Raw genomic sequence first — 25,040 nt, 5'->3', positions numbered from 1 at the left:
ATTTGGGGAAACTTTACTGTGACATGACTTTATTGAAGACGTCCTATTCACTATCTTAGTTAGAAAAAGTATGTGAAGAACTAGATTAATTAGCCTTCTTAAGAAGAGTAAGTTGAGTCAGATGTTCCAATAAGTGAGATCACAATTAGATATGAGTTTGATGGTTCATTAACTTAAAAAAGAGCATATATTTTGATTGGAGTTTGCTGTTGGAGTTTGCTGTTCATATCACAAATTTATAAAAATTTGTGGAGTTTGCTGTTCATATCACAAATTTATAAAAATGTATCATGTACTGATCAAAAGATACCTTTGTAGAACTCAGAGAGAGAGCTGTTGATTATTTTTTTACAAAATTTATACACACACCAATCCCAGTTAAAAACTCTAGGAGACTCACAAAAATATAAATACTTAAAAACATAAAACAAAATACAAAAAATTAAAAACTAATTACAATGTAACCAAAATCTCTAAAAGTTATCATGTTTTCCCGAAAATAAGACCTGGCCTTATAATTTTTTTGGCTTCAAAAGACACCTTAGGGCTTATTTTGGGGGAAACACGGTATCAGGGTAATCAGCCTGGCTGGGCGCCCAAACACCGGTGTGTGCACAAGAGGCAGTGAGCACTCAGGGGCCGACAATGTCTGGCAGCAGCCATAGCCCGCCAGCCCCTTAGCGCAGCGCAGGTAAGTCTGAGCATGGAGGCAGAGACGGGGGGAGCCAAGTTGAGAGCTGGCGGCGCATCAGGATTACCAGGTATATAACAGAATTGCTGAAACAGAAGAAATGAAAGCCCTAATTTTAACCTGATTGAGATATGGGTCACAAGCAAGTGGCTTATGAATGGAAGCCTGAAATAATGAGTTGAAGCATTTCTGTAAGAATAATAGGCAAAATAGTTTTGAATTGATGTATAGGATTGAACAATAGGTAGATATCACTATTGCTAAAGAAGTTGCCACTAATTGCTAAATTGGACGTTTCACATGCTTTTTGTAAACAAAGAAGTGACTTGGGTCAATGTGTCCAAAAATGTCATCTAGTTATTTTCTTTCAATGAGATTGTAATGTGTACCTGTTGAAGTGATTGAAAAAGTATGCATCAAATACACATTTTTGCCTAATAATTGACACATGTTAAGGTAATTTTCTTTTTTGAAAGGTGTTTTCTACATTGCATTGTTTTCTGCTGAAAAAAGAAGAAATTTGCTCTTGTTTTTTACAGTGCTGTTTCTTGGTCTGAATTCTTCCGTGTGTGTGTTTGTGTGTGTGTGTGTAAGGAAGGGAGAATGCACTGGCATTACATCATATTAATTTATATGTGGGATAGTATTCCTGGTTACAATGGAAGGTATCTAGAAAGCTCCTCCTTTTTAATAAGAAGACTCACTTACATTCTCTCAAGAAAAGCTTTATAACTTTTTATTAATCCTATTTAACAACAAAAATGCATTACATTAGTTGCCATTTATGTCTAATACTAAAATATTAATCTAAATCTTAGTGTTAAGCCTTTGAGTTTAGTAGTCAATATTAGTGTGAGGTGGTTTTTTTTTCAAGTGGGGGAAAAATAGGAAGAAAGTTTTCTCATCTACAAAATGGAAATAAAAATGGTTTATGCAAAATATTTGATAATAAGTATAAAAATAGTTTATGGATGGTACAAAAATATACTCCACGTAGAGTTCCAGTTGGAGAAATGCAACTATGGACTGTACTTGCACCTGGAAATAACTCAAGAAATAAAAGCTTAACTCAGCTTGATGAAATCCATCAGCTAGTACTAGTCTCCTCTGGCAGGTTTAGAGGGCTTTAGTGCTTTGATCTATCTACATCATCATTGTGTTTCTGCTCTGCTGGAGCCTGTAATACTCGCAAAAAGAAACAAATGTTATCAAATAGGGTCTCAGGCTGCATACTGAAGATCAAGTTTTGAAAACGCTTTACAACTATTCTGCTTCAGAATTGGGACAGATCAACTTAGCCAGTTTTAAAATCTCCTATGACTTTTCTAAGTCAAATTCAATATTTACATCTTTTTCTAATGGTAGCATTAATAGTGTGGTTCTTACATTGTTAACTAAGCACATAGTTACATTCAGTTGGAGTAGTAAGCTAGAGTTGAATTATGAATGTGACTCCTTCACTGAAATGAATTTAGAAGAATGAAAATAACACTAACTGCTTTAGATAACTGATTTTTGCATTAAAAAAATTAAACACTAATTTGAACGGCTAATTTTATTTTAAACTTAAATTAAGTGAATATATATATGTGTATGTGTGTGTGTGTATGTATATCTATATATGTATATGTGTATGTATGTCTGTGTGTGTGTGTGTGTGTGTGTGTGTGTGTGTGTATATACTGAGGTTTTCGCAGGTGTTTGTATGTAGGTCTTTGGTTATTCGGGTTTTCTCCCACGTAAAATTGGAAGTGTCTTGGCGATGTTTCGACGAAGTCCCATTCGTCATCTTCAGGCTGGTGTTTTTGGCTTCGTGCTTCTAGGAGCAATGTGTGATTGTAGCTGTTTCTTCCTTTTAACTGCCAGTGGGGGTATGAACTGATTGGGTGGAAGCTTGGCTGTGTTCTGATTGGGTAGGGGCTTGGCTGATTGGGTAGGGGCTTGGCTGTGCTCTGATTGGATGGGGGGGTTGGCTGTGCTCTGATTGGATGGGGGAGTGTTCTGTTTGGTTGGGGGCTTTGTTGTGTTCAGGTTAGTCAAAAAAGAGGAACCAACTTCTTCCCTGGTCCAACACCTTAAAGCCACAGGACATGAAATTGGCTTTAAAAAGACCAGAACTATCACCAAAACTGAACACTTTAATAACAGAATAATCAAGAAGCCATTGAGATAAAAAAACGCCCTCACAGCATGAATAAACAAGATGATACCTCCTGCCTACCAGCCATTTGGAAACCCGCCCTTATTGACAAACGAGTCCCTAACACAAAGAATGACACCAGACCCACACTCACGAAAACCACACAGGATGTCACCACCACACATCCACGCAAAAAGCAAACCCAAACCCACACTGATGATGAGACACGACCACAAACCAGAAGCCAGACCACAGCTGCATCATTAGCCACTTTAAACCCCTCCAATCCATACATGAAGCAAACTGACACCCACCATGAAGATGAGGCATGACCACAAACGCGAAGCCAAACAACAGCAACGCAGCTCACCATCTCAAATCCCCCTGCAACTCAGGCTAACCTGAGCACAACAAAGCCCCCACCCAAACAGAACATTCCCCCTAACCAATCCGAACACATCTCCACCCAATCAGAACATAGCCAAGCTCCCACCCAATCAGTTCATACCCCCACTGGCAGTTAAAAGGAAGAAACAGCTACAATCACACATTGCTCCTAGAAGCACAAAGCTGAAAACACCAGCCTGAAGATGACGAATGGGACTTCATCAAAACGTTGCCAAAACACTTCCAATTTTACGCAGGAGAACACCCGAATAACCAAAGACCTACATACATACATACATACATACATACATACATACATACACAGAGAGAGAGAGAGAGAGAGAGAGTATAAGAATGTAGGTATGCATATGTGTATGTGTTCCTTAATTTCTAACTTTTAATTCTCTCTTCAGGCTGTCATCAAGAAAGCCAAAGTGGATTTCTCTGGCGTCCTGTGCCTGCCCCCTTCCGTCATTGCTGGAAATGGGCTGGACGGAGGAGGGGTTGGCGAGAATGAAGATGAAACACTCTCGGTGTCTCTTTCGGCTGCACCAAGCCCACAAAGTGAAGCTGTTGCCAATGAACTGCAGGAACTTTCCTTGCAACCCGAGCTGACTGTAGGCCTTCATCTTGGCCGGAACCCCAATCTTCCTCCTCTTAGTGAGAGGAAGAATGGTAAGTGAAACAATAAGGCCTGCCATAATGAAAGTGGTACATAGAAATCTAACTATCATTAATGAATTGTACTGTAAAAATGCTATTATACTGGTTTTTGTGCAATAGTTTTTAATTTCTCAGTAGACATGGACATCTTAGTAGGTGTAGTATAAACTATCCTAATGTAGTGTCTGCTTCTGTTTTAAATTAAGAAAAGTTATGTTAATTGGTTTACATAGGGACATGATTTTTGTAGAATGTTTACATTCATTTATATTATTGATGTACATAGACAAACTGTGTAGCACACCATTAGCTAGAGATAGTTGCATTTATTATTTCATTTATGTTTAACCATAGAGCACAATGTGCTTTGTTTGGATTGGGCTTCATGTCCTTTGTGACTTGTAGTATGTAAGCTATTGTTCACATCAAAGTAGCCCTCAAAATGTTACTAAAATACAATTTTATTTTTTCAAAAGAAATAAGAAACTGCTGCACAAATAAGTACTACACACAAAGGTTTTTATACGGGGTCAGGAAAGTTAAGGCTGAGAATGAACAAAGACTTGCAACAAATGTCAAAAATAATTTAAGTTTATTCAGCATGAATGAAACAAGAAAAAAGTAAAGGAAATGATTGATCTATTAATGGAGAAGATGATAAGGTGATGGACAGCAGGGAGAAAGTGGAACTGCTTAAGTCATTCTTTTTATCTGTCTTTACACAAAAGGAAAAACAGTCTAACCCACAAAACAGTATGTAAAAGTCAAATTAATCAAGTCAAAATAGGCAAGAAAATGGTAAGACAACCCTTATCCATTGCAGATGAATTCAGATCACCAAGACCAGATAAATTACATCTTAGAGTTTTGAAGGAGCTGATAGATGTGATCTTAGAACTACTAACCATATCTTTCAAATATCCTGGAGCACTGGGGAACTATTAGAGAACCAGCAAAGGGAAGTATGCAGTGGAGTACACCATGGTTCTGTCGTAGGCCCAGTAATCTTCAACATCTTCATAAACAATTTAGATGAGGGGATAGAAGGGGAAATCATCAAATTTGCAGATGACCAAGCTGGGGGGAATAGCCAACACTTCAGAAGAATCTTGACCTGGGACCTATCAAACAAAATGCAATTCAGTGGTTAGAAAAGGTTCTATACTTAGTCAAGAAAAAACAAATGCACAGCTATAGAATACATGGTTCCTGACTCAATAGCAGTAATTATGAGAGGGATCAAGAAGTCCTAGTGGACAACCACTTAAATATGAGCTAGCAGTATTCTGCTAGTGCAGTCCCAGGCTGCATCAACAGAAGGCTAGTATCAAGATCACATGAAGTGTTAGTACCGCTTTATACTGCTTTGATAAAACAATACTTGAATATGTCCAGTTTTAGTCACCATGAAACAAATAAGATATTGAGACTTTAGAAAGAATGCAAAAAAGAGCAACAAAGACAATTAGGAGGCTAAAACGTGAAGAACAGTTGCAGGAAGTGGATATGTCTAGTCTAATGAAGAGAAGGACTAGAGCTGACATGGTAGCAGTCTTCCAATATTTTAAGAGCTGTCACAGAGAAGAGGGGGTCAATCTATTTTCCAAAAAAACTGAGGGCAGGACAAGAAATAACGGATGAAAACTTATCAAGGAGAGATCCAACTTAGAACTAAACTGTATCTATAGCATTCAAGTACTTTAATAACTATATTAAATGAGATCCTTTTGTATGTGATTTTTGTTGTACTTAATAGATTTCACCATATCAATATAATTTATTCTACAATATTAAGTACGGTGAAGATAAGATTTGATGTTAGCTCTTGAGCGTAGTTAGCTGTATGTACCGCACTTGGAAGTTTTTAACAATTACTAAACAAAATAAAGTATCTGGCTGTCTATGTATCTCCCTAGATGACAGTTACCAAGTAATTTTATGGGCAGTAATGTAATTGGGAGAGCTAGAAACTGGGAAACCAAGAGCCAATGCTAACTTGAAGAGCCCCCAAAGTTTATTGGATGTTTAATATTTACAAAAAATGTTATAAATTAACCTGTGGAAAACTATTTTGCACATTTGTATTGGTATTCAGAGTAGATATAGGAACAACCTCACTTTTTTATGTTGCTCCACAATTGAAATTCCTTTTTTTAATTAAATATATTTCTAATGCAGCTGTAGCATTCTTCAATGTTTCACAGATGTAAATTCAGTCACATTTGTAATACTGCTATTCTATCTCAATCACTCCCTGTTTTATTTTAAAAGTTATTGTATATCTGCTGAATACTTTTACTCAACCACAGTAACATATGCCTGAAGGAAGGAAACTTATTTCTGAATATATATGTTCAGTTTGCTAATAATTTAAAATATACTTCATCAACTATAATATTTTATATCAGCGGTTCTCAACCTGTGGGTCGTGACCCCTTTCACAGGGGTCGCCTAAGACATCGGAAAACACATATTTCCAATGGTCTTAGGAACCGAGACACTGTTCTGCATCCGTCTCCGCATGGCCTCCTCCGCCATTTGCAGAGAGAGACAGAGAGGCACTTTCGCTTCCCTTCTCCAGCATGATGATTGAAGAATCCACCAATGAGTTATTTCAGTCCTCCTGCCCAATCAGACTAAGTTGTCACGCCCCTCTTTGTCTGGGACCTCCCAGTTTCATCTTGGTCTTTCGCCCATGAGGACATGATAACTTGACTCTCAGTTCGTTTGGATAGCAGGTCAGACTAGATATTATCAATCCATTGGTGGATTCTTCTTGAGATTGGGAGAATTAGTGGAGATTATTCCCTTCTCTGGGAGATCTGAATCCTTTTCCCCCTTCCCTTCAGTAGCATTCCTCTCCAGGATTGGGGGGGTGGTTTCCTTTCCCTGGATTCAGCAGTTTGCTGAGCTGTTCCAAAATCTTTACTAGATAGAAGTGGGGGGAGTTTTCCCTTCGTTACAGTCAGAGGGGGATTGAGTATTCACACTCCCCTAGCAAGCGCATGTGTTCTCTGGCTGGTGGCCACCATTTTGAGGCCATGTGGCTTCTTCTCTGACCGAGCCCGTTCAGGGATTCCTTTAACGGCCGCCATTTTGAATCCACGGAGCTCAGCTTTCGCCAAAGTTTTTTTCCGGCTGAAGCACAGCTGAGTGGATTGTTTGAAGTGAGCGACGGGGAATTTTGCCTGGCCTTTTCGTTTGCTCTCTGGCTGCCGCTGAAGAGAAGGAAGTTTCATTTTATAGCGGTGAGCTGTTTCGCGCCTAACAGCTGTTAGGCACGATTTGCCAAACTGATTTCTACATTGCAGAAAAGCCTCGAATTTTGCTTCCTTACCTTCTGGGTACTTTTTGACTGTCTTAAGAGTCTCAATCTCCTCCTCCTCCTCCCCCTTCCTTCCTCACCGGGGGTCAGGGCGTCTGCCATTTTGAGGCACATTTCCACAGGGAAACGCCCATTTCACACCCAGGCTAGGATGCAATTTTGTGAGCTTGTTTAAATAACTTTCTGTAGTTATATTTTGTTCTGCATAGTTTTCACTGGTATAGTTACATAGATTTTACATCTGCCCTTGCATTATCTGTATTCACTTTATCATTGAGCTTAAGTGTTTCAGAATCCATTATTCCTATTGAAATCATCTAATATCAACAAGAGCATGGAATCATTGCAGAAGCAACGGTCCTTCAGGCCCTGCTCGCCACATTGCCTATATCTGCCACTCTGCATCTAGTGGTTGCTTCAAGGTCCTGACCATTGCCACTATTGTGGGATACGTGTGATTTTGTCACCAATTTGGCCTCAGGTCCACCATTGCCAGGTGATGAGCGCTTCAGCGCCAAGCGTAAGCCCAGGTTAGCCAGTGGGCCGGCTCACGCCAATCCACGTGAAGTCAGTCCCTCTTAAGGGAGACCTCCTGACGTCCCTTGCAGAGCGAGTCAGTTCCAGAGTCACCTCTGGCATGCATCTTGATAGATATTGCAGAAACCACTGAGCCACAGCCTTTGGACACAGACAACACCTCCGTCCAAGTCAGTGGTTCTCAACCTGTGGGTCGGGCCCATTTGGGGTCGAACGACCATTTCACGGGGGTCGCCAAACAACGCAGTCTGCCATTTCCCCCCCCTTTTCCATAGCTGTGTGCTGCTCCCTTTTATTCTATTGGCTTTTGAAAGCCAATAGAATAGACTCTCTTGAATAGAGTCTAATTCTATTGGCTTTCAAAAGCCAATAGGAATTGTCCAGGCTGTCTCTGCCCTGCTGAGCCCACCAAAAGTCCCATTCTGAAAACGGTGCTGCATCAGTTGAGTAGTCCTCGACTTACGACTGGTTGATTAGTCCTCGACTTACGACCGGTTGGGGGTCACGGCATTAAAAAGGTTGATAACCACTGGTCCACGTGGAGCCGGCACTCGAGGTGCCTAGAGGCAAGGCCAAAGCCAAATCGAAGTATGGCAGGAAGGTTGGCAAGGCAAGTGATAGGTAGGCCGATCGAACACACAGAGCCCTGGAGAAGCAATTCTCCCGGGCCCAACGCTTGTCTGCTGAAAGAGGTCATACACTGTCAACCTCCACACCACCTGACACAGGGGCGCATCTACCATCCACATCGAGAGCTTGATCACCTGAGAACGTGCATCAGCAGGTGTCGACTCAGACCTTTGGTCAGGGAGGACCACCTCTGTTTGGGGAGGACCTTGATTTGCCCGGCCCATCAACAGCACCCGCCGCTGCTATCACACCAACTGCTGCGGGGTTATGGCCTCCGCTAGAGCAGTCCTTCTCCAACCAACTCCAAGTATGGATATCGCAGGCTGTGTTCCAAGCCATGGCATCATCGGGTCACCATCAGGCGTTTCCCATCCCGGGATCTTCTTCTGCACCGTCCACCTCTGCACGACCTCCACTGGATCGGTCAGGTATGGTTGCCCCAACCCATTCTCCTGAATCTGACTCTTCCAATGTTTCGGATTATGAGGAAGGTATGGACTGTTGGTCTGATTGTGAGGAACCTACCCATGAATCTCAGCCCATGGCAGAGCTCTTTAATGCTTCGCTATTTCCTTCTTTGCTGCGCAGAGCCTGTGCAGCAGGTAAGCTTTCCTCCCATCCGGCTTCAACCCCACAGCCTTCCTCTGATCAGGACACTAATCCTCTGTTTGCTGAGCCTGTAGACAAACATCTCCAAATTCCCTGTCCCCCATTATACCTCAAAAATATTCAGGGGCAGTGGGAGTCACCGGCTGCTCAGCCGACCCAGGGAGCGGCTGAGCGCAAGATAGTGGACGTGGCAAAGAATTTGGCAGATTTATTGGAGGTACCTAAAGTAGATGAATCACTGGCTCCACTTTTTTCGACTGCCAGTCTCCCGGCAGATGTCTCGGACGCCCTTAAGGCGGAAGATAAAAAATATGAAATGGCCTTAACGCAAGGTCCATTTGGCATCTGCATGGGCTGCAATGGCGGCAACTTCCATTTCTTTCTTTGCCAGGATTTCAATTACCTGACTTCGTCAGTTGCAGGACAGAATTCCGTTGGAAGAGGTTAGAATCCATCAGGATTTAACCAAACTAATAGCCACATCTGAGTATATGGCAGATGTCTCCCTGTACTCGGCCAAGCACTCAGCCCGAGCAATGGCTTCCAGCGTAGTCTCTAGGAGGCTTCTATGGCTCAAAAACTGGAGGGCTGAGAGCTGCAGCCACTGCCCCTTCACAGGTGGTAGATTATTTGGGGAGGCCCTAACGCCATATCTCATCGAAAACAAACAAAAACAAAAGGTTATTTCTCATTTGGCAAGGAGAACTAACAGACGTTTCCTCCCTTACAGTCGCCGACAGTCCTTTCGGACTGGGGCCGCAATAGAGTCTGTACAACCATACCGACCCCCAGCTCCTAAGACTGAGTGCTCCTTTAACAGGGCAAGCTATAGGGACAGAACCCAGTACCAGCCCCAAAATAAACATTCCTTTCATGGCAGAGCGGGTTCTTGATAAATTTCAAAAAGAGCCAGTTGACTCCCTTAACCCACCTGCTACATTTGGGTGTGGTAATAGACACGGAATCTTGTTACGTGTACCTAACAGGAGCGGTGCAGGAGCTTCAGAGACCTGGCACTCAGGGTGCATAGAAGCAGGACTGTGTCATTGGCCACACTTTCTCAACTCCTGGGGAAGTTAATGTGTATAGCAATAGTGTCGTGGGCCCGGTTACACGCATGAGGCCTTCAGTGGTTCCTGCTCCCATACCAGAGACAGCACACCAGTACATACAACCAGTGCGTGTTCCTCATCAGGTGTGTCACTCTCTTGGCTGGTTCCTCATCAGGTGTGTCACTCTCATCAGCCATTCACAAGGGGACTCTATTCAAAGAGCCCAGCCGAATCAGGGTGACCACGGACACAAGTCTCTTTGGTTGGGGTGCACACCTCCAATCCCAGATGGCTCAGGGTCAGTGGTCACAGACAGATCTCAGGCACAGCATAAATTGGTTGGAGCTCAGAGCAATCCACCTCGCTCTCAAACATTTTCACAAAGCAATCGGGGCTACATGTGCTGGTCCTGACGGACAACTTGGCTGCAAAAGCTCACGTGAATCGGCAGGGGGTACCCGATCCAAATCTCCCATGACAGAGGCTCGAGCATTGAGCTCCTGGGCAGAGAAACACCTCTCCATCAGGGCTGAGCACATCTCAGGAGAGGCAAACAGGCAGGCAGACTTCCTCAGCAAGTCAATAGTGGATCATTCGGAGTGGATGTTACATCCAGACATCTTCAGGGAGATCTCGGACAGATTCGGTCGTCCGATCGTGGACCTGTTCACCTTGCCGGGGAACACCCAGCTGCCCAGATTCTTTTCTTGGTTCCCCTCCCGGGGAGCAGAGGGGGCGGATGCCCTGCGCAGCCTGTGGCTGCAAGGCCTGTTGTACACTTTTCCCCCACTGCCTTTGCTACTAGCAGTTATCAGGAAGATCCTGGAGGAGCAGGTGGAAGTGATCTTTATAACTCCTCACTGGCCCAGTAGACCATGGTTCGCAGACCTGGTGAGCCTTTCAGCCTCAGCCCCGTGGAGGATTCCCGACAACCGAATACGGTTGACGCAGGGGGATCTTCAACATCCAGACCCCCAATGGCTTCAATTGACCGCCTGGCACTTGAACGCCACACCCTGACTAGGGAATCGTATTCGGCAGAGGTGATAGATATGATCCAGGCAGCCAGGAGACAGGCGGCTAACCGTATTTATGACCATACGTGGAAGAGCTGTCGCTGGTGCGACAGGAATCATGTGAGTCTGTCACAGGTAACCATTCCCAGGGTGCTAGAATATTTGATGGAGGGCGTCAAAAAGGGGTTGGTGCACAACACTATCCGCAGACAGTTAGCGGCACTTTCCTCTATACTCTCGTGGGACTCCTCAGAGTCCTTATCAAGGCACCCCACCATACGATCCTTCCTCAAGGGAGTCACTAATAGTAGACCCCCTGTGGTTCGTAAGTATCCTTCTTGGAACTTACCTCAGGTTCTTTAGGCACTAACCTCATCTCCCTTTGAACCACGTAAAACATGTTCCTTAGGACACTTGTCACTCAAGGTCTCCTTTCTGATTGCAATTACTTCGGCTAGGTGCATTTTGGAATTGGCTGCCTTGTCAATCAGGAAGGACCTGTTCACGTTTCATGAGGACAGAGTGGTTCTTAGGCTAGACCCTTCCTTTATTCCAAAAATAAATACAGTATTTTATTATTTATTTATTTATAAAATTTATAAGCCGCCCCACTCCTGAAGGACTCTGGGCGGCTAACAATAAAAAAACACATAAAACATAACAAACAAACAGTACAAAGACAATCATCCAGGGGTCAGGTTTTATAAACCCCAGGCCTGCCGGAAAAGCCAGGTCTTAAGTAGCTTACGGAAGACCAACAGGGTGGGAGCGGTCCTAATCTCCAGGGGGAGCTGGTTCCAAAGCGTGGGCGCCATCACAGAGAAGGCCCTCCTCCGTGGCCTTGCCAAATGGCACTGCTTGGCCGACGGGGCCTGAAGGAGGCCCAGCTTGTGGGATCTAACCGGACGTAGGGAACTATGAGGTAGTAGGCGGTTTCGCAAATAGCCTGGCCCTGAGCCATATAGGGCTTTAAAGGTCATGACCAACACCTTGAATTGGACCTGGAGACCAATAGGCAACCAGTGCAGCTCACGGAGGATAGGTGTAACGTGGGTGTATCGAGGAGCACCCACTATCACTCACGCGGCTGTAGTTTCCGAATACTTTTCAAGGGTAGCCCCATGTAGAGCGCGTTGCAGTAGTCCAGACGTGAGGTGACAAGGGCGTGAGTGACTGTAAGGAGAGCCTCCTGGTCCAGGTAGGGTCGCAACTGGTGCAACAGGCGAACTTGTGCAAAGGTCCTCCCCGCCACAGCCGTCAAATGATGTTCCAATTTCAGCTGTGGATCAAGGAGGACACCCAAGTTGCGAACCCGCTCCGAAGGGGGTATATTTTCCCCCGCAAGAGTCAACACTGGACAGTCAACATGATCCTTGGGAGGCAACATCCAAAGCCACTCGGTCTTGTCAGGATTGAGCCTGTTAACCCCCATCCAGACCCTCACGGCTTTGAGGCAACGGCCCATCACATTGGCCACTTCACTGAGAGAGCTCGGGGAGGAGATATATAACTGGGTATCATAAGCATACTGATGAAACCTCACCCCGTGCTGTCTGATGATCTCACCCAGCGGCTTCATATAGATGTTAAATAGGAGGGAAGAGAGGACCGACCCTGTGGCACGCCGCATTCAAGGGGCCTCAGGGTTGACCTCTGCCCTCCCACCAATACCGATTGCGACCGGCCAGAGAGGTAGGAGGAGAACCACCGTAAAACAGTGCCTCCCACTCCCACCCCTTCGAGTTGTCGCAAAAGGATACCATGATCAATGGTATCAAAAGCCGCTGAAAGGTCGAGTAGCACCAAGACAGAGGAATAACCCCTGTCTTGGGCCCGCCAGAGATCATCCATCAGCGCGACCAAAGCGGTTTCTGTGCTGAAGCCGGGCCTGAAGCCAGATTGAAAAGGGTCTAGATAATCCGCTTCATCCAGAGACCGTCAGAGCTGGAGCGCCACTACTCTCTCTACAACCTTCCCCACAAAGGGGAGGTTGGAGACTGGACGGAAGTTATTTAAATCAGCCAGGTCCAGGGTAGGCTTCTTGAGCAGGGGCCTCACAACCCCCTCCTTCAGGGATTGCGGGAAAGACCCTCCCTCAACGAAGCGTTGATCAACACCTGGAGCCAGCCTCGTGTCACCTCCTTGGCAGCGGAGACCAACCAGGAAAGACACGGGTCCAACAAACAAGTGGAGGCGCTCATCGCTCCCACCGCTCTGTCAACATCCTCAGCGGTCACAGACTCAAATTCATCCCATAAAACTGAGCTAAGACCTGCCCCAGTCATCTCAGAAGGCCCTGCCCAATCGGAGTCTAGGTCTGTCCGAATCCGAGCGATTTTGTCTGATAGGAATTGCACAAATTCCTCCGCTCTACCCTGTAAGGGCTCCCCAGCTTCCCGAACGTTAAGTAGGGAACGGGTCACCCTAAACAGGGCGGCGGGGCGAGATTCTGCAGACGCAATAAGTGCGGAAAAATGCGAACATTTTGCCGCTCGTATCGCCACTAAATAAGTCCTAATATAGGCTCTTAGAAGTGTCCGGTCAGATTCGGAATTACTAGCCCTCCAGCGTCGCTCTAGACGTCTCTTCTGACGCTTCATCTCCCGTAGCTCCTCGGTAAACCAAGGTGCCCTCCGGGATCCACAATCACGGAGAGGTTGCAAAGGCGCAATCCGGTCTAACGCCCCTGATGCCGCCTTATTCCAAGCAGCAACCAAGGACTCAGCCGGTTCGTGGAGGAGGGAATCAGGAAAACCCCCAAGCGCTATTCGGAACCCCTCCGGGTCCATTAAACGCCTGGGGCAGAACCACCTAATTGGTTCCGCCTCCCTGCGGTGGGGGAGTAGTACCGAGAAATTTAACCTCAACAGGAAGTGATCTGACCATGACAATGGAGAAGTGACTATACCCCTTAAATCGAAATCACGTCTCCACTGCCCCGAGAGGAATACCAAGTCGAGCGTGTGTCCTCCCCTATGGGTTGGACCCTGAATTATCTGGGTCAGGTCCATGGTTGTCATGGAAGCCATGAACTCCTGAGCCATACCAGAGGATTCACCGAGTGACGGCAGATTGAAATCCCCCAGCACCATAAGCTGGGGGAATTCCACCGCCAACCCGGCTACCCCCTCCAGCAGCTCAGGCAGGGCTGTTGTCACATAGCTGGGAGGCAGGTATGTCAACAACAAGCCCGACTGAACCCTTGAATCCAACCTCAAGAGGAGGGACTCACACCCAACAACCTCGGGCTGGGATTCTGCGAGGTCTCAAGGATTCTCAGACAAGAATCGCCACTCCCCCACCCTTTCCCTGGAGTTGCGGGTGGTGCATTATCTGAAACCCGTCTAGGCACATCTCTGAGAGAGGAACACCTCCCTCTTGGCCCAGCCAGGTCTCAGTAATACATGCCAGGTCGGTCTCCTCATCTAGTATCAAGTCCCGGATGAGGGGGGCTTTATTAATATTTATTCCATAGAGCGCAGGAGGTCATTCTTCCAGACTTCTGTCCTCACCCGTCCCATGACTTGGAACGGCAGTGGCACTCACGTGACGTAAGAAGAGCCTTACGCTGTTATATCAAGCGCACGGCGCCTTTCCGTAAGTCAGAAGCCCTGTTTGTTTCTTTTCAGCCTTCCTCAATGGGCCAAAAGGTGTCAGCTTCCACCATAGGTAGGTGGATCAGGGCCTGTATCGCAAATGCGTACGTCTCTCTTGCCTTGCCAGTTCCTACTCATATGACAGCTCACTCAACCCGCAGTGCTGCCACAGTGGTGGCGTGGGCAACCCAAGCATCCATTGAAAAAATTTGCAGGGCGGCGACATGGTCTTCGCCTTCACCTTTCATTAGACATTACTGTCTGGACAAGTTTGCTTTGGCTGAGGCTGCTTTTGGTAGATGTATTTTACAACAAGTAGTCACACCATCAGGGGTACTGTCCCCAACTGAAACCCACCCATAGGGACTCGGGAAGTTTTGGTACGTCCCATTGGTGGATTTTTCAGTCATCATGCTGGAGAAGGAGCGTTGGCTTACCTGAACGCCTTTTCTCAGCATGATGATGAAGAATCCACACCCTCCCTTCTAGTGGTTAGTTTTTTTTTTTTTGTTTAGCTGAGGATGTGGCGGAGGCTGGGCCGGGAGCGGCGGGGACCCCCGATGATGCTGCTGTAAGAGAAAGAGAGAGAGGAAAGAGAGAGAAACAGAGGAAAAGAGAGAGGAAAGAGAGAGAAAGACAGAGAGGAAAAAGAGAAAGAGAAAGGGAGGAAACAAAGAGAGAGGAAAGAGAAAGAGAGAAAGAAAGAAAGGGGAAGAGAGAGAAAAAGGAAAGAGGGAAGGAGAGGAAAGAGACGAAAGAGAAAGAGGAAACAGAGAGGAAAGAGAGAAACAGGAAAAGAGAGGAAAGAGAGAAAGAGAAAGAGGGAGGAAAGAGAGAGAGAAGAGAGAGAGAGGAAAGAGAGAGAGAAAGATGGAGAGGAATGGCGCTTTTCCAACCAGGCTGGGTGGAGCGGCCTTCCGGTCCCCCTCCCTGGCAAGCTGGATGGGGGGGGGGTTGGAGGTCACCACAACATGAGGAACTGTATTAAAGGGTCGCGGCATTAGGAAGGTTGAGAACCACTGTTTTATATTATAAATTCTTATATTAAAGTTGTATGAAATAATAGATTCTTATATCTACTATCATTTTGTATATATTACTATTTATGGACTTGAGAAGGGTTTTTTAATTCAACAATGATAACTATAGAAATACAATTGAAATGTTAATAAATTTTTAGTTAAAAAAATAGAATTGAATATTCATTCAAAAGTTATGCCTGTGTTTGGTATTAGTTGTGGAACAATGTATGCTTTTTTGAAGATGAAAGCTACAGTGTGTAATCACTATAATAACATATATAATCTAGGTATCTAGATATACATTAGCAATATTTTGTGGTTTTTATATTAGAATACCTTTTCAGTTGTGATCTTAAACTGCTATATGGAAAACAGCTATTTTGAAAATAGATATTTAGTAGTTTTTTTTTTACCAGCAGTAGTATTTATATTTTAGATGTAATAATTTTCCTTTTCATTTCAAACATTGATATAAATATCTGGTAGTGCTGTTGAGGTTGAGTTAATTGTTTAAATTCTTTTGACATCACCAAATTAACTCTGGAGAATAGCTTTTTCCTAAAATATTGTTTTTTTCTGTTTAAAATTTTGTTTTGTAGGATATTAAATTAAATTATAAAATTATTTTAAATTTTAGTGGTTTGAAATAGCCCTTTTGTTAAGCCAGAAAATGATTTGATGATGATTTAAAAATAGAAATAAATATTGTAATGGAATGGACCACACCTGACTAATTTTTTACATTGGGGAATGAAGAAAATGTACTTTGGACAATAGGTAGGAGTCATTAAAATATTGTCTGATTTTTGATGCTACTGAGGTTTTGTTCTGTTTCCAGTTTAAGGCACAGACTGCTGAGTCACAACTAAGTTAATTGTATGTCCATAGTGACTCAGAACAGGTTAACTCTTGGTGGACTATAAATGTGTGTATATTTTAGAAGTAGTTTAGAATACTAGACAAATCAAATCTAGGGCATGCACATATGAGGTCTGGAATTTTGTAATAATTGTATACACTTATATTGATAGCTTGGTTTTTCATGTACATTTCAACCATTTTGACATACTGTAAAAAAGAGAAAATACCTAGTCCCAATGACCTATGCTCCCCAAAATATATAAAAACTATCAAACTCTGAAGTTATCTAATTTAATCCAAATAATTTTATCTAAAAATTGAAGACTTTTAATTATTTTTTACATAGGTGTCTTCAGGTAATATTATCCTTAAATTTTCCTGGAAATTTGATTAAAGTTGAACTCAAAATGTTTTGATATCAATACATCCTGTTTATTTATGTGAGATTACTTTTTATGATGATTGCTACTGTTTTATGCACATTAGCAAGATTAACATAGTTTTCCAATTAGCTATTTACTTTTTTGTTCAGTTAATAGAATAGAAAAAAAGAAAAAACCCAAAAATATTATAAATATATGTGCTACTCACATATATATATATGTTTATGAATGTGTAAAGCCTTATAAATAGTTTCAATAAAAATGACTATATTTCATTGTAATCATCTGCATACAACCTGTATTTATTAGAAATTTATTCATAGATTTTAGATTTTTTAAATCGTGCCTTTATTACTTTATAGTAACTCAAGGCAGCAAACATACATAAATACTCCTTACTACTCCTCATTTTCCCTACAATCACAGCCCTGTGAGGTGGGTCGAGCTGAGAGAAACTGATTGGCCTAAGGTCACTCAGCCAGTTTTCATGCCTAAGGTGGGATCTGAACTCACAGTTTCCTGGTTTCTAGCCTGGTACCTTAACTATTGCAAGTAACATCAGATTTTCAATTCACTGAATGTGGAAAGAATAATTTTTGGCAATAAAAAGAGCACAAAAAGCCAGTTTTCATTAGCTATTAGCTCACTATTTCTGTGAGAGAAATGATGAATGCTGTTCGAAGGGGAGACATCATTTCCTTCTCTAGTTTTTTTAGTGCAGGTATGGTGGTATTAAAGGTTGCCTATAACCAGGGCTTTTTTTTTGACACAGAACACACCGGAACAGAGTTCCGACACCTTTTTTCGATGGATTTTCCAGAGTTGTGTTCTTTTCCTATTGTTGCCTTTGCTATCCTCGTTTGCTTTTGAAAATGCCCTGCTGGTGGTACAGTGCGAATAGGGTCCCTTCCAGCGCTGTCTGCCTCCTCTAGGAGGAGCCATGAGGTGTTGGAGCACCACAGCCAGAGTGTGGCTTGATTGGCTGAGACAGACCATGTGGTGTGAAAGCTGATGGGGGCAGTGAGAGACACATAAACATGGAGGCCATCTTTCACGGGAGGGTGAGTGAGCCTTTTGCCTTCCCTTATAGAAGGTGGGGTGTGAAGTTAAAAAGAGGTGAAACAAGAGGAAAGAAAGCATGGCAGCTTGCCCAACAGCAAAACTTTGCTGTTTCAGTTCCTTGGGTAGTTCAAAGGCTGGAATGTCTACAAAAATTTCTCTTTAATCTTTTATACTTTATATTCAAACTGCAGAGGGGAAGAATAAGAATAAAGCCAATGTCTTGTGATTTGGAGGTATTATTATTAATAATGATGTACATTAATTATGTATTGGTCAGATGGAAAGGTAGACCTACAGTATGAGATTTAATCAGATCTATTTATTAAATTGGATTTAACTTAAAGGTAAATTAAAAGTAATCTGTTCACTGACAAAGTTTCAACTTTAATTTGTTTCAAGTCAATATTCATATTAAACTCCAAACGTAAAATTTTCCACCTTGTTTGACAACTTCTTAAAAATAATTCAATCTTTTACAAGCAACCAAATTTTGTTTTAATGGGCCAATTTCATTCCACATAGAAAGCTGACATTTCCACTCATTAAATTTAATGGGTATGCTAGTGGTAAATGTCCCAAAAGATTAATAAAATGCCTTCTTGTAATTTAAAGCCACATAGTGCATGGTAGCATTAATAATATATTAATTTATCTTGAATAAAATCCTAGTCTTTTAGATACACTAAAAATTGAAGGGTTTTTTTTTTTCAACTATAAAGGTAAACCTTGTAGGGTAGGCAAGGCAGGTTGTATGATGTGTGTGAGTTCTGGCACCTTTTTTGTTTTTGTTTTGTTTTTTACAAAAAAAGCATTGCCTATAACCATTGTCATGTTATGAAGGATTTCTATTTCATTGTGATCAGTGTCTTCTATATTGAGCCTATTGAAACATTCAGTCGGTGGGATTCAGCTGGTTTGCACCACTTCGGCAGAACCGGTAGCTAATTTTTTCTTGCCCAAGCCCAGAATGGATTTCTGGAAGTGGCATGCACACAGAGAACTGGTTGTTCACATATTTGAACCCCACCACTGCATTCAATGCATACTTTTCCTTCATATTCTGGATTGCTATGACAGTTCTTTTGAGAGAAATATAAAGCTGTTATGTTTTTTGTCAGGTACTTATACAATGGTCTAGTGACAACAATTGGAACAATTTGAAAATTTTGTATATATTTGATTATATCATGCTGGTGAAAACTTTAGTATTCATATTTGAGATTTCTATGAAGAAATAACAACCATGTGGAAGAATTTGGTAGGGGGCTAAAGTGATCAACTGTTCATACTAGATCAGGGGTGTCAAACTGCTGGCTCGCAGGCCGGTTGCATCATCCAGAGGTCATGCCCACCCCAGGTCCGGCAATGCAAAAAAAGTCGCGATACATCGTGACATGTCACGTGATGCGGCAAGTTTGACACCCGTGTACTAGATCATTTGGCTTTATTCAAATCTTAGGTAGCCCACCATAACATGATTTCTAATTGTCAATTTTCCTGAACTATTTTAAAAAATTCCCTTCCATTGTTTAAAACTTTCCTGTGTTTATAATTTCATTGATAAATAATTCAGTTAATTATGATAATTTAATTTGTCGCGATGGGTCGGACACGACTTCGCAATTAACAACAAATACATTTATATATTAGTGAGCAGCTGGTAGTGAGTGGTTTCTAGTACTGCAGGCTGGATGTCTTACTAATACTTTTTTTTTAAAAAATCACTTTTTTACTCACAAATTTTGCTGTCATTTACAATCAATCATCATATAATGCTCTTGCTTTTTGTCCCCAGCACATCTTTAGTTAACTGAAGCAGTAATCTTTCATCTACCCTAAGGCCTCCAAAGCTGTGATTATTATCAGTTTTGGTCTGATTTTGTTTATTTCACATTCCTGGCAACTTGACTCTCTCGGTCACACTTCAAATCAGGTTGGATGGAACTTGCAGTAGCTTGTTAATCTGCAAGGACACATCAACTAAGCAGTTTTTTCTGTGAAAAGAAAAATACATTTTGGAGAAATTCGGTTTAAAGAAATGTATGGAATGTTAATCTTGGGGCAGATGAACTTAATGTTAGAGGTTAATGGGTAGTTTCCTCTCACCTATTCATTCTATAGCACTCTATCAAACATGACAGAGAAATTCTGGATATGTTCTGTTTGAAATGGTTGTATAGGCCGTCCTCACTTACCAACTACCTTGTTCAGCAACCATTCAAAGTTACAGTGGTGTTAAAAACATAATTGCATTTGCAACCAGTGCCTGCATTTACAAATTGTGTCTCTCAATCACATGATTGCCATTACAGCCAATACATGTTGTCATGTGCCTGACCATTTATTCTCCCCATCCTTGCAGAGCAAAGAAACTAGAGATGAAGGGTTTGCAAATGAGCAAGTAGGCTCATATTACAGGAAAGTCCTGGCAGTTATGAATGGGATACCCAAACAGCCCAGTGCACTCTGCACAATGTGTCTGCTTATTCTTTTGTAATTCCTTCCTCTCCAATTTTTCTGCAAAGAGAGGGAAGAAAAAAAACCCAAGCCATTTCTATAGGCAATGTCTCCTGTGCCTGACCCTTTTTCCTCCTTCCCCCTTATCACTTGCTTGCTTTATATTTGTTCAATTTCATTTTGCATATAACCACATAAAAGGAAACTAACTGCTGGATACTCATTGATTGCCTGTGAAATGTCAAAAGCTTCATTACTTCAAATACTTCTAGTTGCCTCACTATACTACATGATAGTAATCAATTGATCGTTTAGATCTGGAACTTAAGCAAGGCTGAGCCTAGTTATTAGAAGGATGTTATATTACTGGGGAATAATAGTTTAGATTGGTAAATTAAAATAATTATACTCAAAAGCAGTGGCATTTTTCTTGTGGTCCCATGAAAATTTCATGAATGTATGCATTGTTTTTAAGTGTTGAGGTTAGCTTGAAAGTTTTAACTATTAGTTTAATCATTTTTTCTAAAAGTGTAATAACATATAATGTATTTTAGGATCTTTTGAATATATATAACTTGAATAAAATGTACATACCGTATTTTCTGGCGTATAAGTTGATCTGGCGTATGAGACAAACCCCGACTTCGGCACCGATTTCCATGCCTAGAAAGTCATCTTATACGCCGGAAACTACCGTAATTTCCGGCCTTATAGGCTCATTTCACACACTTGATTCATCAGCAAGCTTTCAACTTCAGTTGGTTATCTTTAAAATTGGTATAATATTGGTTCTTATGTAGATACATGTGAAATTTATAGAATATATGGCAAATTAAAAATGCAATAATAAGTTGTAGTGCCAGTCATTGAAATCAAAGAATATTACCATGACTTAGATTATAGCCATGATCCAAAATCACTCAAGTATTTGAATTAAAGCTTGTCATTCTTCTTATGACATAAGCAGCCATATAAATTAGATAGACAGACAGACAGATGTAATCATTTCAATATCTTTAGTAAGGAGAACAACTTCTAATTGATCTGAAGACATGGACTGGAAAAATGGGTAAATCCGACTTATGTTATTTTAAAAAACTGTCTGTTATTTAGAATACCCTGAGCCAAATTTAGCAGACAGATTTCAGTCTATTGTCAAAATATGTTTGTAGTTTTAATACTCCCCCAGTTCAGCCATTTAATTTATGAAATGGAAAATCTTCCTCAAAGAAACCAGACATAGTTACATCAGAATATACTGAGCCTTTCTGAATGTAATAAACTTAGTATTGTAACTTACTCAGATAATATCTTGTTCTGCGAAAGAACAATTTGCATGAGAAGAATCTCTTAGTATTTTTATTAAATTGATATGTGAATCAACATACTTTTGCCTGTGAAAATCAATGCCAATTGAAATGGGTATGTGTTCTAATTATTTTTAACATGGTCAGAATTTTTGTTCATTGGGGGTTGAAAACTACTGTTCTCCAGCACTGGAGATGGATAATCCACGCAGTGGGTTGAGACTGTATTCCTGGCCAATCAGATCAGTCAGCCAAAGTTGCCACGCCCCGTCTTGGACCATGATCCTCCAGTCTTGACTGATCTCGCCATGAAGACACATCTAGAACTTTTGGCTCCTGGGCAGGTATAGTTCCTTTCCATTAGGGGGGATTTTTTCTAGTAGCTGAAATTGCTTAGTTTAAAAGTTAATTAGAGATAATTTAATTCAATTTAATTGACCACTCAAAAATTTCCTTGCTAAATTGTAAAACTCAGGAAGTCAGATTCCTACAGGGGAAACCTCCCCCACTTAAAAGGGGGAAATCCCTAACTCCCCTCCCTAACCAACCCCAGCCACCTTCCAACAGCCGGCAGCCGCCTTAAACAAACGGGGGGGAGGCTCGGGCAACCCCTCGCGTTTAAAACAAACAAACAAACAAAAAAAAAGACAGAAAGGCAAGCAGTTAGCGAGGGAAGCGGAGGACAAAGGGGACGCATGCTGGGAGGGAGATTGAGTAAGGGAAACAGCTGGCGTGCGAAGGAGCAGTCTTTTCACTCCAGGCTGCTCAGGATTTTTTAAACGAGGCGCCATTGTCTGCACAGCTGGAAGCACGCGCAGCTCTTTGTTACAACCGCACGTGGCATAGGCAGCCTTGTTAACACATGCGCAGTAGTTTCCTGGCAGCGGCGGCCATATTTTTTGTCCAAACAGGGGAGTTAAAGTTCCTTAAGGAAGCTAGGTTCAGCCGCTGGAGTGAATAATAGGCAAGCAGTACTGGGGTACTAAAGCATCTATTAGTCATTCAGAGACATTCAAATCAGACACATAGCTACTGATGCCAGGACTTGGTGTCTTCTACCTAAAGTAAATAAGAACCTTTCATAACTAACTGTGTTTAGTTGCCTTTGGCTCCTTCCAGACTTCGGGTCCCCCATTAGTGGCCCGTACGCCTCTGGATTTAGTGGTGGGTTCCAGGCATCCCCAGTCGCGTGCCTGTCCTTACCCACCATAGTCAAGCCGGGTTCCAGGCATTCCCATTAGCGTGCCTGTTCTTATCCGTGCACAGTGACTAACTCTGACAATTTGGCAGAGTCTGCTCCTGAGTTCCAGACGCCCCCAGTAGTGCGCCTGTCCTTACTCAAAGTTGGAGCTCTCCTACTACCTGGGTCCCCCCTATCGCGGCCCAGCGTTAGTGGAGAATGGAGGAAGCAATCATTCCCTCCACTGGAGCCCCGCCTTCATCCTCTGGAGCACCTGCTTCAGAGGATTCGGAATCCTCTGCAGCCCCTAGAAAGGCTGCAAGGAAGTCATCAAAGAAGGCTGACAAACAGGCAATCAGAAGACACCAAGCCCTAGAAAAAGAGTTCGACAGAGCCCAGAAAAGGGCCAGAATTGAAAATAGGCAGAATGGGGGAATAGGTTCTGATCTACCGCTGGGTCTCCCTTCATCCCCACGGGCCATTTGGTCATTAGGGAGCTCATCACAGTCCCAAACAGAGGGTGGGATAGGCGAATTCTCATCGCTCTCCCGATCCCCCTCCCCACGGAGGTTGCAGGAAACCCCGAGGACCATGCTAACCACAGCACCTGCAGGGTCCCAGGCAATGGTCACTCCTCCTGCATTGACGGGGGATCTGCTAGCTACCCTAATAGCACAGGCAGTGGACCGTGCATTTGAGGCCAGGGCTCAAACTTCAAAAGCCAAGTCTCTAGGACTTAGAACGAGGCATCGGGAGGAAACGGAGGACCATCAGGACCTCTCCTCCGTCTCAGACTCGTCGGTCTCTGAGGAAGCTTACCTGGACCAGCCAGGTACGTCACAAGGGATTCAAATGTCTGAGGAGGAGGAGGACACCTCACCTCAAGGGCCGTCCTTCAGCGGCCTGTTTAACCCTTCTCTTTTTGTTACTATTCTGCGCAAGGCTGAGGCCACAGCCCATCTGGGGCATGGGACACCAGCGGAGCCTGTCACAGTTGACACGGAGGCTGAGCCGACGTTCGCCGAAAAGGTAACCACTCAACACCGCATACCATGCCCGACCATGTTCCTAAACACAATAAGGAAACAGTGGGCAGCGCCAACCTCCCTACCGCTTCCTAGCAATGCGGAGAGGAAGCTATTTAACGTAGCAAAGGAGCTAGAGGGAACATTAGAGGTGCCGGTGGTGGACGAACCCATAGGTCCCCTGATATCGGACACGGCCATATCAGGAGATTTTGCTGAGGCTCTTAAAGCCGAGGACCGAAAGAGTGAGTCCAACTACAGGAGAACGCACCAGGCAATAGCTTGGGCTACCAGGGCGTCTACCTCCGCGTCCTTTTTCACCAGAGCCACACTTTGTTGGCTCCGTGAGCTACAGGGCCGGGTTCCCATGGAAGATATACGCACTCATCAGGAACTCAGCAAAATGGTAGCGGCCACGGAATATGCGTCGGACGCAACACTGTTAGCGACCAAGTTTTCAGCCAAGGCAATGGCGGCAAACAACACGAGCAGGCGCATCCTCTGGCTAAAGAACTGGCAGGCGGATACCAAATCCAAGTGGAAATTGGCTTCGGCTCCGTACCAAGGGGCAAAGCTGTTTGGTGAGGCACTAACGCCATACCTGACAGAGAACAAGGACAAGCGCAAGGTCCTTAAACACATGCTTAAAAGGCAGGACAAGAGACCCGGCTCCTGGGGAAGGAAACAATCCTTTCGTACGGAAGCCAGGGTCAACTACTTTCAAAATTCCCAACCCTTCCAAGCTAGACAGGATAGGGAAAGACAGGGGGACAGACAGAACACAAGACATAGGCAAACACAGGGAAGACGGCCCTTTCGGGGGAACAACCGCCCCTTCCGCCGTACCAGATGACTCCCGCCCAGACCTTCCCATAGGGGGCAGACTAGCAGGGTTTGCTCCCCAGTGGGAAGAGACCACCACGGACGTATGGGTCAGGAACACCATACGTCATGGTCTATATCTAGAATTTCTCTCAAAGCCCCCGAACCGCTTCCGCCCGTGCCCCTGTCCCACAAACCCAACAAAGAGAAGGCTCATGAACGAGGCCGTTCAGCACCTTCTAAACATACGGGCCGTAGAGCCGGTGCCTATGAAC

General features: G+C 43.4%; 1 protein-coding gene across 6 annotated transcripts in view; it reads left to right on the top strand.

The window, feature by feature from the left end:
- Positions 1-25,040, top strand: part of MRTFA (myocardin related transcription factor A) — a 94,709-nt gene that overhangs the window by 12,780 nt on the left and 56,889 nt on the right. For all 6 annotated transcript variants that reach the window (XR_005555793.1, XM_039335528.1, XM_039335529.1 and 3 more), the window contains exon 2: positions 3,632-3,893. Coding sequence is in view for 5 of the 6 variants with exons in the window: in XM_039335528.1 (XP_039191462.1) it covers positions 3,632-3,893 (262 nt within the window). In the remaining variant the exon portion in view is untranslated. The remainder of the gene's footprint in view (positions 1-3,631; positions 3,894-25,040) is intronic.

This window comes from Crotalus tigris, unplaced genomic scaffold (assembly GCF_016545835.1).
Source record: "Crotalus tigris isolate CLP2741 ecotype Arizona unplaced genomic scaffold, ASM1654583v1 scf7180000017644.4837335, whole genome shotgun sequence".
Taxonomy (NCBI): Eukaryota; Metazoa; Chordata; class Lepidosauria; order Squamata; family Viperidae; genus Crotalus; species Crotalus tigris.
This window is presented reverse-complemented; position numbering and strand designations above follow the sequence as displayed.